Below are 13441 nucleotides of genomic sequence, written 5' to 3'. Positions count from 1 at the left end.
ATGACACAATTATTTAGAGAAAAAATAAATAAAGTAATTGTACAGAATTATCAAATAAACCCATATATTTGCGTTACACAATTTTATTCAAAATTGTTTATATAATTTATATAAATTTGGTCAAAACATTTATGTTAAGCATATATTAAAAACGTAAAAAATCTAAAATGAAAAAAATAAAACTAATATTAAAAAAAGACCGTAAACAGTTGAAATAAAGAAACTAAATAAACTGAAAATAAAAAAAGTATATAAACATATACGTAAAATAAAAAAACAATTAGAAAAAACTGAAAAATGTATATTTTGGTAAATATTTTTGAAACAACCTTATATTGGTAAATATTCTGTTAGATCTCCTTATTTTTCAAATATAATCCACCCACATATTACCTGAACGCTTATCAAATTCATAAACATTTGTGACCTTTAAGATGGAACCAATGGAAAAGTTTTTCCAAATCAATTCTGCCTAGTGCAAGAAAACATCACTCACCGTATTTATCGAATACTTTTCATAATTCTTTATTCTTTAACCCCACCCCCTAATTTGTGGAAAGTATATGGAAAGAAATGCTATTGGCATCATCTCTCTATACCCCCCCCCCCCCCCCCCCCCCCACACACACACACACACACAGACACACACATCCTATTTCAGCTATTCACCTTTGTTGCAACCATCTCCTCAATAAAACCGAGTATCTCTACCATCAGGAACCTACATATCGACGCGAGAACCAAAAAAAAAAAAAAAAAGCCAAGATGAGAATTGGAATTCGCCAAGAAGGCGTGACCAAGCGATCCCGGAAGACTAGAAATGGTCCATAAACTACTGCTCAGCAATGTGATGTCACCTCCACAAACCCCGCTCTTATGTCCAAAACTCATTCCTACTAAAAATAGAGTTTGTAGATACTTCAAATCACTAAAAGTTACTTGTGTCAAAACTCATCACGAGTTTAATTGAGTTCTAACCATATAGGACTCAAAATTGTGACTTGATTATGTATCTTTCTTTACCGCACTCCTATCAACTTATGACGACACTAGATCTAGATATATAAAAGTTGTAGTATTTTTCTAGATATAGAGGACATTAGTAAACATTTATTTTCTACATGCTCTTTAATTTTGTATCGTACGTAGTCAAAGTTAACATAGAAGCTATTATATATATACATGAAATAGAACCTATTTTCATGTGTTTAATTCCGTTGTAACGAATCTAAAAAACATGGATCGATGTAACATTTAGATTGATTATGTTGTGTTTCGTTACCATGCACACTCCAGTACTACTGAGCTTTTGATAATACTACTTTAATGTATAAAAATCATAATAAAATCTTTCTAGATGAGATGTTAATTATAATCATTTAATTTCTACATGTTCTCTTTTTTCTGAAACACAAGAGGCTGGTAAGCTACACCAACTTGCAATTGCTAAATTAACTTCATTGATCTCAATTAATATGTGTCATGGCAAGTTGTCCCTCCAATTAATTGCCTATTTTATATTTTATGAAGCGAGAGATATCTTGAATTAGATATGCTATATTTTTTTATTGTTAGTCATTCAGTTTTATAATAGCGCGACTTACACGCTAAAGACCAAACTAGAAATTCGTGGCTACCAAAATTTAAAATAGTTTAACAAAAAAAACAGCTCACATGTATCAAACAACTCTATTCACGTGTTCGTATAATTTTGAGTTTAATGTAGATCTCCAGTACATATATATTTTGAATAATACAAAAAATGGAGGGTGACTTTTATATATTTCCCAAGTCAATGTCGACTTTCGAACAATTATTGAGTCTCTACTACTATCCAAAAGAAAAACGTGACGAATTATATATTCGGAAAGCCATTTAAAAGGGACACCTGTTGCCGTGGTTTCCTTCCCATACCACACACCACAAGCTTCTCTATCAAAAACATACTCAAGTGTGTGTTTGTGTGTGAAAAGAAATGGGAAGGGCACCCTGCTGTTCAAAGGTGGGTTTACACAGAGGAGCATGGTCTAATGAAGAAGATAAACTCCTCACCGAGTACATTCAAACCCACGGTGAAGGCCAATGGCGTTCCATGCCTTCTAAAGCTGGTATGTATAAATAGTTTTACTCGATCCATTCACCATTTGTAAAACTAATCATCGCAAATGCGATAATGTTAATTTAAAAGAAAGCAAAAGCCAAAGGATCTTGAAAAGTGTTAGTTAGGTATGGAAATGATCGATTGATTAATGTTTGTTGTGTTCTAATGGATCCAGGATTACTTAGATGCGGAAAGAGTTGCAGACTGAGATGGATGAATTACCTTCGGCCAGGCATCAGGAGAGGAAACTTCACCGAAGATGAGAACGACATGATCATCCGCCTTCATTCTATCCATGGCAACCGATGGTCGTTCATAGCCACCGAACTCTCAGGTCGAACTGACAATGAGGTTAAGAACTACTGGAACTCGCATCTTAAACGGAAATTAGCTCTTGACAGCGGCGAGAAACAGGTGGACGGCTCCAAAAACAATAAAAAACGGAAGAATAAGAAAAAAACGGATCAGAAGTCAAGGAAAGTTAAAATCGTAGAGAAACCAGAAGAAACTGTTCCTCATTCTACTTCATCTTCTTCGTCATTACCTTCATCACAATCAGCATCGTTGGCATTGAGCAAGAATGACATGAGCAGTGCATCATCGAGCTCCACAACGTATCAAGGAGAAGCTCATTTACTTCCGACGGACACGGACTTCTCTTGGACGAACTGGGCGCCATTGTTAGAAATGGAAGGTACTGGAGCAAGAATGGATGGTCAACATGATCTGGATATTCAGTTTGACGGATTTGATTTGCTAATGTTTAAAGATGAAGAAAGCAATATGCTAGAGAAGCTGTATGATGAGTGTTTGCACTTCCTTGAAGATGAAAACGGAGTGTAATCATATGCTATATTTTTCTTATTTTTTAAAATAGATTTGTAGTAAAGAGATAAAGATATATTAACTCCGTTGATTAATTACCAACTTTTTATTTTAGCGGTTAATTTTTGTACGTGTTTAAATAATTAATTTCAAATCATATTCTTTTAAAACCCTCACTCCACTTTTAACTTATCTTAATTACATCAAAGCAATAACTTTCAATTAGTTTATTTATTAATTACTACAGCATCAAAATGAGTATTATATACAATTTCAATTTGTTTATTAATGTGAGATAAATACAAAGAAAAAAAATGTTACCTTTTTAAATCTGCCTAAATTATCTTGAAGGAAGAAAATGGTTGAAGCCAATTTGAGACTGCGAGTCTTTATTTTGAGTTGAAAGTCAAACGTTGGTCGCAGCATACGTGATGTTTGGGATGCAAGATAGGAATAAATTCATTATTCCTTGAATCATAGGTCGTAATGAATCATATCGGCATTTCAAAACAGACAGTGTTAGAACAATAATGTTACTAACTTCCCTACTACTTTTGCCCATCTTTTGGACCTTTTAATTAATTTTTATTTTAAAATTTTGTAGTATACTTGAATTTACAGAAAAAACAGAAAGATATGACTAATTCGGTTACGTAAAAGCATATAGAAATTGTTATGGGTCATGATGGCTTTAAGCTGCACGGTGTCATGAAGTTTTTGCGGATGATAGGTTGATGTGGAGTAGTTTGTCTGTGACAAACACCACATCTTAAATAGTTTTTTTGTCATCGACAAATCTCAATAGTTCACCAATGACAAATGTAGATTGTTTGGAGGTTTGGTTTCCATTCTAAATATTCATTGTCATTGCAAATTTAGTTTTATTTATTTATTTATTTCAAAGGTAAAAATATCACCACACTCCACTCACACGCAAATTGTGATAAAAATATTAAATCCTACGTGGCGTCTATATGTCACACTTTTACCATTGGTAAACAACCACCACAACCTTTAGCATTATGGTAAAGTTTAGCCTTAGAACTATGATTTTTTTTTCTTATTTTTTAAATATACTAATAAAGTATGAGTAATACACGAATTAATATTTGTAACAGAAAAGTCATGATGATTAAGGGGTCGTTTGATATGGTGTATAAGTGAGTCCAAAGAGGGATGGGGTCCAATAAAAACCAATTGACATTTTCGATAGAGATTATAGAGCAAGGGACTCGGTCCAATATGTGGACTCGGTCCAACATATTGACAAAACTCGGTCCTTGCTTTCCATTCGATGGACCGGGAACAAAAAAAAAAACAATACCCACATTGCCCTATTAATTTCGCACAACTACTTATGATATCATCCCCCCTCCGATTTTTTCCCTCGACGACGCAACAGTAGTAGCCGATCAACAACAAGAGCCGCGACACAGGTAATAGTTTCTTTCTTTCTTCCTTCCTTCTCGTTCAAGATTTTTTCATTGAATGGTCTGTTTAATTGCTCTTTAGGGCATTGCATATATTCAATTTCATCTCTTCCTCGCGATCGTAAAAATTGGACCAAGTACCTGATACAGGGGAGATCAAAAACTAGATTTATGATTTTTTGGATGTTAGTATTAAATTAAGGTACATTTTTATTGTAATAAGAAATGAGTAATGGGTGAGTTTTTGTCTGCACTTCTCTTTGACTTAGGAGGATATAGTCGGACTTCTATATTGTATTTTTTGAGAAATCTTGTGATAGAATTTGTGAAAGAGAAGTCACCATGGGTGATTGTTAAAGCTTCTTCTACAAGTAATATTATCATGCAAGTTACTTCGAATAAAAAATAAAAAATTATAGGGCAAATGCATGAATAACAAATTATATTTGTGTCTAAAACAAGCATTCTCTAGTTTCTTAAGTAAATACCAATACTCAATGATGATACAGTTTGTTACTTTGGCTGATCGAAAGTCCAACTAAAATACAAGAATCAAAAAGGATTTACCATAGTGGACATATTTGTGTGTATATTGGTGTATACGTGTATATATGTATATATTTATGTAATATGTTTAGCATTCATTTATTCCTTAAATATGACAGAAAAGAGAAGTAGAGCTAGTTGATCTTCAGATTTTGTGAACAAAACTTTTCTTCATGCATGTATACAAGAACTAACAAGTAACGGTTGGGAGGATAACGGTCTCAAAGGAACCTCATGGAATACAATAGCTGAAAAATTAAAAAAAGAACATGACTTTGTTGTTGACAAAAAACAAATGAAATATCGTTATGACTACTTGAAAAACAAGTATGCAGTTTGGTTGAAATTAAAAAACAAAACCGGGAGTCTCTATAATCCTATAACAAACACGTTTAAAAAGACGGATGAAGAGTGGAAAGCGGAGGCGAAGGTGTTCTTTTAATTTAAAACACATTATTATTTTGTTTTAAAAGTATCATAATAAAATCATTTTTTCAAACAGTTGAACAAGATGGTTGAGAAATTAAGAAATGCGCCACTCCTTTACCCAAATCTTTGCACCCAATTGTTTGACGGTGCGACCTCGACCGGTGCTGCCAGTTGGGGACCATCTTCGACAACCCCTCATCCCATAGAAGTGTTTACTACACAAGATTATGAGGATATCGAGATGGTAGATTCACCACCTCAAATGGATATCCCAGCCTCAACTTCAACAGTACACCCCTTACAAGTTCCTCAACAGTACCCCCACCTACAAGTGCATCACCTGCAAGTGAAGATTCCTCTGGTCGGTCTAAAAACAAAAGAGGAAAACGAAATGCACCCGCACCCAAGGACACACTAGATTATGACATAAGAGAGGTTGGCAATGAAATTATGAAGGCGGCTCAGGCGTTCGCGCAAAAAAATAATCTTGACAAGAAGATGGATGAATGTATTGATAAATTGAAAGGCTTTGAGTGGGGAAATTCTTATCCAAAGTATATCACTGCTCTTATGTTATTCGCTGAAAATGCTGGTAACAGGAAAATTTGGTTACGCCTCGAGTCTTCAACTCGTGAGTTGTGGGTGAAAAGTGCGGGAAAGAATTTTGGATTACTTGGTTGACTTTAGTATGACTTTGGGATGTTTTGGCTTTATGTTTTATGGATTTATATTATGGTACATGTTATGGATTTTTGTGTTTAGGGTTGATATGTGTTATGTTTAGGATTTTTTATGTTTAGGTTTTTTATGTGTTATGTTTAGGATTTTTTATGTTTAGGTTTTTTATGTGTTATGTTTAGGATTGTTATATGGTATTGATTTTTATGTTATGTATTTTTATATGATGGATTTATATATTATGGATTTTTATGTTATTTATTTATGTTATGGTTTATGTTATAAATGTATGTGATTTATATTTAACATTTAACATGTTACATATGGATAAGGAAGGTGAGTTTTTAGGTCTTCTTATACTCTCATGCTATTGGTTGATGTTGGTCCAACAAAGGAAAAAAAGAATTGAAAGAATAAAAGCTAGCGAATCGGAAGAAACCGGGCATGCATATACACAATATTTGATACACGGATGTCCTATACAAACTTACGATATGATGCGTCTTTCACAAGATGCATTTGTATTATTATGCAATCATTTTACTCAAAAAAATTGGTTGCAACGTAGTAGATGAATAAGCGTTGAAGAGAAGATGGCTATATTTTTACATGTTATAGGACATAATGAACGTTTTCGAGCCGTTAAAGGAAGGTTTCACAACTCCTTACAAGCAATTCATCTATGTTTTCACGAGGTATTAAGTGCAATGATGTGTTTTGCAAGAGAAATTATAGTACCATCATCTTCTAATACAACAAGACATACCTCAGAACGACAGAGACGACTAAAAGACATATTTTCTGGAGCAGTAGATGCACTAGATGGAACACTTGTACATGCAATTGTGCCCGTTGATGACCAAACTCGCTATAGGGGAAGAGGAAAAGGTGAATGTTATCAAAATGTAATTGTAACATCCCAAAATTCAAGACCAAAAATTTCATTTTAGTATAACGATTCATAAAACATTTTAGAGAAAACCTCATCAAGTTAATTCATATGATTAAATCCATAGATCATAATTCTCAAAAAGAATGTCATAATCAAATAACAAGGTCAAAGTACAATCCCAAGAACATCATAGTACAGAAGATAGTGGTGTGATGCGCTACTACCGTGCCGGCTCCTTTCCCTTTGTAAGTCCCAAATTTGCTTGATATATCAATCAAATCCAATTGATGGTGCGGAATCCCAATCAATTGGATGATGCAAGATCAAATGGAGAAGAAGGAGAAGAAGAATAAGATGAATCTTCAATGTATTGATGATAAGAGTTATGATCCAACACAAGATTCACACACACACTTGCAGCTTCTCTACTTTCTCTCTCTAGGAAAACCTTAGAGTACACACACTTAAGCTCCTTTGTAGCCGTACACACTTATGACTCCACTAACACTATATATATATATATATATATATATATATATATATATATATATATATATATATATATATATATATATATATATATATATATATATATATATATATATATATATATATATATATATGGACCTAAGGCCAAGCCCAAAATACAAGGCCTTGACCGAAAACCCATTAGTTGACCGAAAACATGTTCACGGCCGTAAACAGGTTCACAGCCGTGAACACCCATACAACCGTAAACAGCAGGCTGTTTACGCTCCTAGAATGAAAAATATAGTTGCCTAGAAAAGTAAAGTATAAACCATATTTTTGACCAAACAATCTCCCCTTGGTTTATAGCTTTCTTTTCTTTTGACCCAACAAACTCCCCCTAAAAATGTAGTTGGCTTTTCTTGTCAATCTTCATTTGGAGCTTGGCTTCAGCATTTGTCTTCGATTTCTTCACAGCTTCAAGATAAACTTGATGAATCTTCAATAAATGACTTCATCTTGAACGGATGGGCATTTCTTCAGAATTTGGCTTTGAATGAACGTTGGGTGAGGAGGCTTCATGTAGAGATTCTTGAAAATCAACACTTTCAGCTTGAGAATCTTCAGAGAGAACAACAGAGAGAGCTAATCTTCTGGATCACTTCAGCAGGTTCAAAGATAGCAACAAATTGATTGAGTAGGCTTCAATGCAATCTGTCACATAATCTTCAAGTACAGCTTCACCTTGCTTCTGGGGTTGGAAGATTGTATGTTGAAAGAATAATCTTCATTTCTTGTTCCTTCGAATGAGAATTCTTCGATGATCACGGATGAAGCTTTGGCTTAGAAAATCTCGATATAGTCTCCATGAGTCTCATCTACATCTGAATTCACTTTTCAAGACAAACAAAGCTAAAAATAGAAACAAAACTAAAAACAAACTTAGCACACGATAAAAGTAACTAAGAAATAAAAATAAAAAGTAAAATACTCAAAATATTTTTGGATTTTTGAATTTTCTGATTTTTTTTGTTTGATTTTTGAATTTTCTGATTTTTTTTTATTGAGTTTTGAATTTTCTGATTTTTGTTTGATTTTTTTTTAATTTTAATACTCCCCCTTAAATTTGTGCATAGAGGAAAACTATGAACAAATTTAACCAAAACAAAAATAATAACTAAATTCCAAAACTAATTTGGGATCAAAGTTGTCAAACAATTCAATATCGTTTATCTGCACACACCTGCATGTTTAGATCTGGTCAATCACCGGTATTCTGGTCCACTTAAACACGAAGGATATTGACAAGTTGGACAGATTATACATGCAAGACATTGTACTTATATTCCTAAATGGACCATTTAGCTGACGACGACCAAGGATATTGTTGTCCACTTAAATTCAGCAGCGAAGATCTACAGACAACCTTTTAAATGGTTCAATTTTAGATGCACTAGAACGTGTTTCCCACTTCCCGATATACCCCGGTAATCAAGAACTTCCAAAGAACTCTTTACTTTAGGTGAGTAAACAATCATTAAGAAAGAAGTCAGATATAGAGATGCATATTTTGTATCCCAGGTCGGATTTCTTCCAATCACACAGAGGGAACAACATATGACTAACATAGATAGAGGGATAGAGAAGTAGAAGGGTGCATATGCTGTCTCCCAGGTCGGATCTTTCGATCACGCAGAGGGGACAACATATGACTAACAGATAGAAAGAATTGCATAGATAAGGAGGTGCATAGAAATAGAGTTGCATATGTTGCATTCCAGGTCGGATCTTCCGATCACGCAGAGGAGGCAACATATTACTGACAGATAGAAAGCAAGAAAATGAATTCCTACAGACCTACTTTATCCGAACCCCCCAGTCACTCTTTCAGCACCAGAATTAAGGACATAAGTCCGTACATCGAGGAAATGTTGAGCCATAGTTCTAGATAATTAACTTTAATGTATCTTGCAGGTTCCTATGTTTATCTCACTGCTCAATCTACCCGAGCGTCGTATTGTCAGACCAAACGGAACTATCTAAGTCAATATTTGTCAAGTCTTTTCATAGTCCATCTATGCCTAGCCTAGTCCATTTAAATCCTTTGTGCCTACCAGCACATTGAACACAGAGTCTAGACAATTCGGCTTTAGTGCATTACACTCATCATAAATTGACCTTTAGCACTATACTTCATATCACTTCCCAAAAACGCCTACTAAAGAAAGACATATAAGGAAATTAAAAAAAATTTTACTTTGAAATGAATCAATGTAAGAAAAACTCAGGAGTATCGAGAAGAAAACTCAAACCGTAAGTCACCGATTGGATTTGCATCCAGAAGGTCTGAGAACAACACACATATTTCTATCTTAGAACAGATCTGAAAATTGTTCACATCGTTAAGCACAAACCCAATGTGTGATCCTTTCCTTTCTTCCCTTTTCCCGCAAAGGACACATACTCTCAAAATAAGTTTTGAGTGTTGTACAGTTGAGAGATGTCCCCTATCATGTGCCTGGATCAGCCACTACCAACAAACCGGAGTCTGATGATATGCCTCCATAGGTGCTCCAGCACAGAGCGGGATCAGTTGGTCTTTGGAACCCAGTCCATTTTAAAACTGGGTTGACCTTTGTCATCAACACAAAGTACTTCTCCCATGACATATCTTGCTTATCACAAACAGAAGATGAAGAAATGTTAGAATCATTAGGTGATTTGGGAGATTGAACTTTTGGTACCCATCTATAGTCGGGTTTAACCCATTTCTTGTTCGATCGGATGGGTGCATCGGCACTTGATTTTGAACTTGAAGCCAATCGCCGAGATGACTTTGACCTAACCGGTCTTGGTTTCACTGGAGCATCTCTTGAATTTCGCTTTTTGGCCGACATTCCCTTCTTGAATTTGGGAGTTGGATTCTTGGACTTTTGCGCGTTCCAATCACCATTGCGCGATTGTGAACTTGACGGGCTTCTTTTGGGGTATCTCCCTCTTGGTGCGTTCCGCCATCCTTGTGCGTAATAGGGAACGTATGCGCGATTATGACAATTTCTGTCAATGTGTCCAGGTGTTCCACAGTGAAAACATGTATTTTTCTTCACGTAGGAGTTGTTTCTTCCTGCCCCTGGTGGCGTACCCTTGCCTTGTCTCTGATTGTTCCCACAACCACACTTGCAACATGCACTCCCTTTAGCTTGAATTGGTGGCATGTATTTACCAACAACAGGTTGATTAGAAGAAACAGATTCAGAGTTCAAGGAGTCATTTGTTTGACAATCAGTAAAATTAACAGAACTAGAATCAGTTCTGTTCCCCTTGTTCTCATCCTCTACTACTTTACCTGCACATGTAGTAGAATCATTAGAAACGTTCACCTCAACATTTTCTAGCACAACCACAACAGGTTTCCCTTACTGAAGATGTGCCTCTCTGTCTATCTCTTCCTGTGTCATAGGGATGGATGTGTAGTTATGATTGAAGAAGGAGAAGAAGAATAAGATGAATCTTCAATGTATTGATGATAAGAGTTATGATCCAACATAAGATTCACACACACACTTGCACCTTCTCTACTTTCTCTCTCTATAACACCTTAGAGTACACACACTTAAGCTCCTTTCTAGCCGTTAACGTCAAGTACACTTGGAACACACACACACGCACGTATGACACCACGTCTCTGTACACTGACATGACTGATAATTATTTATAGGACACGACCAACCGCAAACGGGTTCACGGTCGTGAACACCTTACAACTGTGAACAACCAGCCACAAACATCTAAACACATGACCAAACCCTAATCAAGACCTATACAAGATAGATGCCTAGCCCAAACCATCTAAATGAGACCTAACACCCTTCAAAGAAGAAGGACCTGAAACAAAAACTATAAACCGTAAGCACAAAGCTTAGTGAGTTTCCCCATCATACCTCATACCATATAATAAACATACTGCCAGGCAATTATGGGGTGCCTGACCTACCCATGTCAAGCCATTATGGGGTGCTCGACCTACCCTGCTAGGCCATTCTAGGGTGCCTGACCTACCCTCCGGTTTATCTCAACCTGCCACGGGGACTATTTCACTCCTACCACTACTATATAGTATCAAGCATAAGCATACTGCCAGACAATTCTGGGGTGCCCGACCTACCCTTCGGCCCTTACGATCGTGACACGGGGACTATTCCCCCTACTACCACTATTACATAACATCATATCATGCTAGCACATAAAACATATCAGGTAGTAGCAATCCTAGATAATTATCACAAAGACAATCATCTAATCAAACAAATCCTACTAGTGGGCCGACATTGTGGCCGTAGACCCACTTCTACTGGAAGGTAACTCACCACAATGTCGTGTAGCAAATGAACTATCCTCGGTGCTGGGATCAACCCTCCTCAACCTCCTATACATAACAGTCTCCCTCAGTTACTCTTTCATATTCATAACCCCCTTTAAGGGTCAATCTTGGATAATGGCCCAGTGAAAGTCAAAGTCAAAGTCAATGCTCTGGTCAAAGTCAACATCCTGGTTGACTCAACTCGCCGATTTGGTCCATCAACTCGTTGAGTTCCATAATTCATAGAATCTCGAATTCACGATCTGACTCGTCGAGTTACCCTCTAACTCGCCGAGTTTCTTCTTATGACAAAATCGGGACTTTCTATTTGAACTCGTCGAGTCCTTCCTTGGACTCGTTGAGTTCTCCTTCATACAGTTGGGACATTTGCAGACTGACTCGGCGAGTTTATCCTTGGATTTGTCGAGTTATTGACCTTTAAGTCCAAAACACATCTGACTGGCTGAGTTATCTTCAATACTCAACAAGTTTGCTAAGTAACAGAGAAGGTTGCGGAACCAAGACCCGACTCGCCGAGTCCTAAGAGCGACTCGTCGAGTCACCCATGACCCAAATCCATACAGTCGATTTCATTTGGGCTTAATGCATCCAAAACATAGATCTGGCCTCCTAGGGTCGATATAACACGTAAAGTTACAAACTTTACGTTCATGCATGGGCTATTTAGCTCAAAAAGCCCTAAAAAGTGGTCCTCAGGATGCATGGGACTCCCATGGCCATAAAGTTGGCACCTTTATGCCATGGAGTCCCTCAAAGGTTCCAGATCTGAAGTCTTAACCCCAAACATGCTTGCATCCATGAATGGTTCCAAAAATGGTTCCTTAAAGCCCTAAACTACTCCATGAAGGGATCTAGCAAATGAATAGTCAAGGTATAGACTTTATACCTCAAAAGACCTGGAAATGGAACACAACCTCTGTATCTAATTGCTTCTTCTCGAACTCTCAAGCTTCTTCTCCCTTCTCACACTTCAAAACCACCAAAAATACACAAAAATGGCTCAAGAACACTCAAAATGGTTAGGGTTTCGAGTTAGGGTTTTCTGGACTAAGGGAGGCGATGAGGGAGGCCATAGTAGGGGTGTTAAGGTGTTTAAATAGGGTGCAAACCCTGAAAATTAGGGTTTCACTCTAGCAGGCCTACTCGTCGAGTAGACTTCAAGTCCCGCGTCTACATATCCAATTCCTACTCGACGAGTTTCGGGCCTCCAACTCGTCGAGTCCCTTTATAAAAATGAAAAATCCTTATTTAAAATACGTACCAGGAACCGGGCGTTTCAAATCTCCATCACTTATTTTAGACTTCGTCCTTGAAGTCTGCTGCTGCATCCGGAAAAAGCTCGGGGTAGTGCTCCCTCATTTCGTCCTCTGGCTCCCACGTCCATTCTGAGCCCTTGCGGTGCTGCCATTGCACCTTCACCAACTCGACCTTCTTGTTCCTCAGATCCTTCGTCTTCCTGTCGAGGATGGCTACTGGTCGCTCAATGTAGTTCAGGCTGTCATCAACCTAAATATCCTCTAGACGCACCACCGTAGAGTCGTCTAAAAAAGCACTTCCGTTGTTGAGAGACATGAAAGGTACTGTAGATCTGAGTAAGCTCGGCTGGCAGATCCAGCCTATACGCCACCTTGTGTCACACCCCGAAACCGATGGCGGAAACGTTCCGGGACGGAGGACGTCATGTGTAGCAT

The 13441-nt window shown here is 36.9% G+C and overlaps 1 protein-coding gene across 1 annotated transcript; it reads left to right on the top strand.

The window, feature by feature from the left end:
- Positions 1 to 1895: 1895 nt before the first annotated feature.
- LOC145165386 (uncharacterized) lies at positions 1896 to 3048 on the top strand. The gene is made up of 2 exons (XM_079084116.1): positions 1896 to 2108; positions 2277 to 3048. Exons 1-2 carry the CDS (start codon positions 1976 to 1978, stop codon positions 2942 to 2944), a joined length of 801 nt encoding a protein of 266 aa, XP_078940242.1. The 5' UTR covers positions 1896 to 1975; the 3' UTR covers positions 2945 to 3048.
- The last annotated feature ends 10393 nt before the right edge of the window (positions 3049 to 13441 follow it).

This window comes from Lactuca virosa, chromosome 3 (genome assembly GCF_052849685.1).
Source record: "Lactuca virosa cultivar CGN04683 chromosome 3, Lactuca_virosa_CGN04683_v6, whole genome shotgun sequence".
NCBI lineage: Eukaryota > Viridiplantae > Streptophyta > Magnoliopsida > Asterales > Asteraceae > Lactuca > Lactuca virosa.
This window is presented reverse-complemented; position numbering and strand designations above follow the sequence as displayed.